A 6828-nucleotide genomic window follows, 5' to 3' on the forward strand; every position below is an offset into this window, starting at 1 on the left:
CAGTGGCTACTCATCGTAAGGGGCAACAAGTATATCACAACCGTACGGTACACATCAGTAGCTGTGTGAGTTTGTGTGTGTGTCTGTGTGTGTCTGTGTGTGTGACTTCCAGTGCTGCATCGTAAGGAGCAACAAGTACATCGCAACCGTACACATGTGTGTGTATGTGTCTGTGTCTGTGTCTGTCTGTCTGTCTGTCTGTCTGTCTGTCTGTCTGTCTGTCTGTCTGTGTGTGTGTCTGTGTGTGTGTGTGTGTGTGTGACAGTGACCGAGACACTGACAGTGACATCCCGTGCAGCGGCCGGTACAGTCATAGCACTCACCGTGAGGGGCAGCGAGCAGACGACGAAGATGACGGTCATGGAGGCCAGCAGCACCAGGTGCTCCACCTCCTCGTCGCCCTGTCCCCCGAACACCATGATCTTGCGCTTGCGTCCGGCCGACAGCACCGAGCCGCGCCGCGACATCTGGCTCCGGTGCATGCGGCACAGGCTGAGGATGACCGAGCCGTTGCACAGGAAGACGGCGGCCACCAGCAGTGCCATCAGCGTGGCGTACGACAGCGAGAAGGCCAGCGTGCGCCGGTCGTCGCCGTGCGCGTCCCCGCCGTCCGCCTCCATCTTGATGAAGCACCAGGTGCCCGGGCAGTACTGCTTGTGCTGCCCGACGCCGAAGAAGGGCAGCAGGCAGAAGGCGCAGGTGAACGCGTAGATGAGCGGCAGCGCCAGCTTGGCGAAGCTGCGGCGCACGCGCTTGGAGTAGAAGTACGGGTGGCTGATGGCCAGGCAGCGCTCCACCGCCATGGCGCACAGGATGAGCATGGACGCCAGGCCGAAGAAGGTCATGGCGAAGGCGAACAGGCCGCACAGGTGCCAGCTGCCCGTCAGGCCCAGGAGCGAGGAGCTGCGGGCGTAGCACACGAACACCAGCGGGCTCAGGAAGCACGTGCCCAGCAGGTCGGTCACGGCGAGGCCGGTCACCAGGATGCAGAAGACGGAGGACTTGGCGCGGTGCTCCTTGCGGTGGACGCCCAGGATGCCCAGGGCCATCAGGTTGCCCACCACACCGGCGATGAACATGATCGTGCTCACCACGGGACTCCCGCTATCGCTGATTCTGGTGTATTCTTCGCAAGAGGCGTTGCTGTGCATGGTCGCTGAGTGCATCGGGACCGAGGAGGGAGAGTTTAAATAAGAAGCATCTTCCCTCGAGAAATGGTCCGGAAGGGGTGGAGGGGAAAAAAGCGAGAGTTCAGTCCAAATGTTTAAAAGAAAAGTCAGACCATACTGAAGCGCTGTTTCAAAATCGCAGGGACTCGGGTGTCGCACGGTGCTGCGTCTTTCGGGATATTAAACTCCACCATGGTTGCCAGTGGGAGAATAGCACCCCTGCATCCGGACGGACAGACTAACTTTCATCTCGAAACAGATGCATTTCCACGGCTCACCCAGCTGTTGAGGTAGAAAGCATGAGTAACTTCTCGGCTAATTTTCTACCGCGCAGTAAACGTAGTTCTTATCACACATTAATTTCGAAATGGTCCATTTAAAAAGCGACCAGTCACCTTTGTGCCGTCTCTTAATGTCATCGTGTTGTTCCGTTCGTAATAATGTCCAGGAACGTCGGCAGCTCGAGATGGTCCGGTTTGAAGAGATTGTCTTTCGTTTTCGGTCCTTAAAGCCAGATGTTGGCACACGAGCTGTAAATCACGCGTAGAATCCAATAACCGCTTCCTCTCTCTCATTCAAGTTGTCACATTTATGTCAACTTCTCCCGCTTGTGTTCCGTATAGTAAACTTTGCAATGAGGGTTTCTGTCTAATAATCGAATAATATGATAGAAGGAAATGAAACTTGTCACAAGTTTGAAGTGTGGTTGTTTACCGGACGAACTCCACGCTTAGAATGCGCCTGATTCCTCCACCACGTTGGATACAATTTGCCAGCTCTCGCATGTCTGAGGGTGGGGACGTCCGCGTCACACTTCGACTTTAATGTTCACGTCATTCACGACTTGTCCTTACCATGTAGCTGACGAGTACGGCTATAAATCATAATTTAAGCAATATCTTATTAACAATCTACCTGTAGGCTAGCCTACTCTAGCAGAGAACAATTCTGTCTAAATTTGTAATTATGTGCCATAATTCTCCAAACCTGTCAGTGACCTGACCAGGTTAAAGGTGTTCTGTAATGAGGGACAGTAGCGCAGACACACAGCAATTCATTGTCTGAACCTGATGGATGCTATCTCTGCTTAAGTGGTATTATCTAATTTACGGTCAGGGGATAACCTGCATGCAGCGTGTTGTAGTGTTTTATAGGGTAGGTAGGGAATAACGTGTAGCTACTCTGGCTTAACAGAATAGGCTACATCAGTGTCAAATAGGCGTGAAGTTATGGCCTATCGCTGTAACCCCATATCTATAGATTTTTACGACGCAATTTTGAAAAAAAAGGTGATTAAGTGTTTTTAAATGTTCTGAAAACGAATGGATTTGAACAGTCCTACAAGGTTTCCACCCGACAGCAGCGCTCTCGCGCTCTCTCTCTCAACGCTGTAAAATTCTTCATACAGAGCGAATAAGCGACTCTGAACGCAACTCATGTGAAATAGCTCGCACTTTATTTGGGGGCCGGAGAAAATCAGTCTAGCCTAAAACAATCGAACTGCCTTGCGCAAGGTTACCTTACCTCAGTCTGGGAAAGTTGGAGCGTCGAAACACATGGCTGAGGAGGCAGAGGATAGGATATGGACAACAAGGGGGAAAAAACGCAGGCGCAATTTAGCAATTACATTATGTCGAAGCGCTTTAGTCATCTATCTTTTATAGTGGGCTTCGAGCATTGGGAAAGAACCCTTAGCCTATCTCATTGCACTGATGTGTCAGTTATAACACTTTCGGATAATGTTTGAATATGTGCGGTCAGACAGCTGCTGCAGACATGACAGTTATTTCACAACGCTATTCGTAACAGCCTTGACAAAACGGAGCAAGGTCAAGGACCGGACACTTCACATGTAACCTAGGCCTACTTTAAATGACTTCGAGAGTCGAGACAACTTTGCGGAAGCGTTAAACCAAATCACCTCATTTTGTAAATCTTTCAGCTGTCAGCCTACTTTCCTCAGTGGTGTTCGTCTGCTCTTTGAGTGGTATATGTCATCTCAACTCAAGGTGCCCCTGAGCTTACCTCATCGACCACAAATATTGACTGAGATTGAGTTAGCTTGCCTTTGACCAATTTGTCATCCATTAGAACTATTGAGGTAATTTGCTGGGACCTTTGCCTCTCGCCGCCTATTAGCCTACCTCCTATGGGAGTCACGCTCCATTGCATTTCAATAGCAAACAGGTTTAACGTCATTGCTGTGTCATTTCTGTGTGGATGAAAGCCCTTCTGATCACAGAGTGGTCAAGTAGTGATGCCAAAAACACACATTCCATTCCACCCAATTTCATCTTATTCCCCTAGAGACTATCACAATCTTCTCTCTAATGTGACTCTGATGCACTAATGTGACTCTGATGACTCTTAACTATCTATCAATAATATCTTTCCATGGAGATTTGTATGTGAACTTCTTCACATTTTACTGCGAACAGTGCAATGACCACACATTTTTTTAACAGATTTTTGTGATACTATGCAAGTCATTAATTGGATGCATATCAAACACACACACTCACAGATAGAGAGAGTGTGTGTATGTGTGAGAGAGAGAGAGAGAGAGAGAAACAGACAGAGTGCATGTGTGTGTGTGAGTGAGAGAGAGAGAGAGAGAGAGAGAGAGAAAGAGGGAGATAGATTAATTCATTATTTTGTTTTCGTTTTGTGTTTTCCACCATGAAGCGTATTTTGCGACTGCTTTCAAAACAGCGTGCCCGCCCGCTGGCTCCCATGCTGCTTAGAGGCCAGATGTGTCCATATTTAGCCATGGTACTGTAGCATCTTTAGCCCCACTGCGCCCTGCACCTCCCCAGTACAGAGGGCACTGGGGGGGGGCACCGCGAGTCAGCGTCAGGCTGGGGGAGGAATGCTACGCTCCACATGTACAGTATATAGCCTTCCATGTCCTTTCAAGTGAATCACTTACTTGTTCCATTATCTCTGTAAATTGGAGGGAGTGTGTTTAAGTGTGAGTGATTACTGACTATCTGACTTGTAGATAACTCTGTGTAAACAGCTTGTGTGTGTGGGGGGGGGGCATAAGGGGCTGCTGGTTTGTACAAGTGTATTGTACAAGTGAATGCTTGTGTGTATGTGTAAATTCTCTCTCTCTCTCTGTCTCTCTCTCTCTCTCTCTCTCTCTGTTTGTTGTGAGTGTGTGAGTGCGTGTGTGTGCGTGTTTATGTGTGTGACTCAGTCCCAGGTGCTTGTTTGGTATCCCTACCTCTGTCTGCTTGCTTTTTCAGGGCCTCTGCCTTGAAAGCCTTTAGATCACAAACTGAGCAATCACATCTGTCTCCTCGCTTACCTCTTGGCATACACACACACACACACACACACACACACACACTAATGCATGCACTAAAACACACATCCCCCCCCCCCCACACACACACACACACACAGAAACAGTGACAGACTCCAGTGCTAATTATTTATATGACCATGGCAGTGTGTAAACCTGCCATACATTCTTTGCACATTGAATCGTACCCCTAAGGCACTTCCATAGTGACAGCCCTTGTAGCATAATAGCCAAGGCCAAGCCTGATGAAGACTAATATGTCAGGACATGTCGGCTTCATGTCAGTAAGGGGACAGCTTACAAGAGTTGGAATTAAATAGTTTTTTTGGTGTGTTTTTAAGAATGAAAGTCTTTCATTCCAACACACAGACACAGAGAGAAAGAGAGACACACATTGGTTTAGACAGGTGAATGGCAAGCAGGTCTAATCTATGTACAGCAAAGACAGTGGAAGTGCACAACATAGGTTATTCTAACATCTCAGTCTCCTCATTCCCTCACGCCAGCTCCCCAGCAACACAAAATTAACTTTTTTCATCCATTCTTATTTATTTCATGTCCTACCTTATCAGTATCTACTGTTAATACATAATGCCGTTTGTTGTCACCGTAATTTCCCAACCATTAGCCACGGTTTATACATTGATTTTGCGAAATATCTTCAGCTCTGAGGTTAATACACAGTGGCAGTTAATATGGTGTTAATATAGTTTTGGGGTTTTTCTTAGGAAAAAAAAGAACTTCCTTATAACACTGTCATGCACTTTATACACAATGTGGCTAATACACAGGAAATGGCTGTAACCACAAGCGTTGCTGTTGCTGTGGTCCTCATTTGTCCAAGCAGCTTGTCAGTGTGTTACAGTAAATAAATATATCTTGTAATATGTATATGTAAATAAATAATATGTAATATGTAAATAAATGTATTGTCCTTTTCAAGACAATATGATGTCACAGTTTCTGCGGAGCTTCACATTGATGCCCAATACACACAACCCTGTGAAGATGTTGAATGCAGTCTTTCCTGTTTTACGAAACTGTTTTATTAGGTGCATTATAGGCTCTTCCTGTACACTCATGTGTTATATTGTGTAACTGTGTTGTAACGACATCTTCTGTATATTCTGCTCCTTATATCTTCACTCCGACACTGAATATCTTTCTTGCCGAATAATACAAATTTGAACACACACACAAATCCTTCCTTATCATGACATGCTGATTCCCCAGTACAACATCTGAATGACTTTATTGATTATTTACTATTCTCCCATTTAGTCATTGTTTATTTTCATAAGCCTTGCATATATTGAAACTGTCTATTGTTTTATGTTACTCTCTTTAGTCGACACTATAGTCTGATCAACTGCTAAATTTAGTTATTGAATTGTTTTTGTTTGTATGTCTCTTTGGATAAAGGCGTCTACTAAGCAACATAACCGTAACCGTAACCGTAACATCCAACCAGCCCGTGAGACACTGATTACATTAACAATAGTGGCAGGTTCAAACACATCTGGCTCCACCAGAAACAAACAAGCTCACACAGACAGCATTCTGTGCACATATATCTTCTTCCTCTTCCTCTTCTTCTTCTTCTTCTTCTTCTTCTTCTTCTTCTTCTTCTTCTTCTTCTTCTTCTTCTTCTTCTTCTTCTTCTGTAAGGTTTATTTGCAGTTTGCACATAGTCTATTGAATGTTCCTTTGCTATATGTACCTGTTTGGCTATTATCGGTGTAATAGTCTACAGGTGAAGCTAATTGGTTAATTGGGCCACACCCACTCTGGTGCACTTTAAAAGGGACAGGGTTTTGGTGCGTGAGGCTATATGCACGGAAGGCTGTTCAGGAGCTCATTTGTTTACGGTGGAGTTAGCTGTGTTGTAACGGCGTCTTCTGTTATATTTTGCTCCTTAAATATTCACTCCAACACTGAAGATATGGTTTCCCCAATAATAACAATTTTATCACACACAAAATTCATCGTAACTTGTTGATTCACTGGGTGCAACAACCAAGCATTTACAATTAACATTTACAATTAACATTAACAATAGCGGCAGGTTCAAATGCATCTGATTGTTGTGTGGTGTCCATTTTTGATCAGTTTGGGAATTAAAAAGAAAGAGTTCTCAAAACATTGTCTCGAATGTTTTAGAATGCAATACTATGGAGACTTTTTCACATTTTGGTGGCGGCAGTGGGATGATCCCTGTCGTTGTGTGAATTAAATTCCTTTAGATCACAAGCTGAGCAATCACATCTGTCTCCTCGCTTCCCTCCTGGCATACACATACACACACACAGTCATACACACACATACCCACACAAAACATTTGAGCGTCAAGGT

At 45.5% G+C, this 6828-nt stretch overlaps 1 protein-coding gene across 1 annotated transcript in view; it reads right to left on the reverse strand.

The window, feature by feature from the left end:
• The window catches only part of ptgir (prostaglandin I2 receptor), a 47279-nt gene extending 45393 nt beyond the window's left edge, over nt 1-1886 (reverse strand). The window contains exon 1 of the mRNA XM_062553320.1: nt 324-1886. Within this exon, the coding sequence (XP_062409304.1) occupies nt 324-1166 (843 nt within the window). The 5' untranslated portion in view covers nt 1167-1886. The remainder of the gene's footprint in view (nt 1-323) is intronic.
• Between the last annotated feature and the right edge of the window lie 4942 nt (nt 1887-6828).

Source organism: Sardina pilchardus, chromosome 13 (genome assembly GCF_963854185.1).
Source record: "Sardina pilchardus chromosome 13, fSarPil1.1, whole genome shotgun sequence".
NCBI lineage: Eukaryota > Metazoa > Chordata > Actinopteri > Clupeiformes > Clupeidae > Sardina > Sardina pilchardus.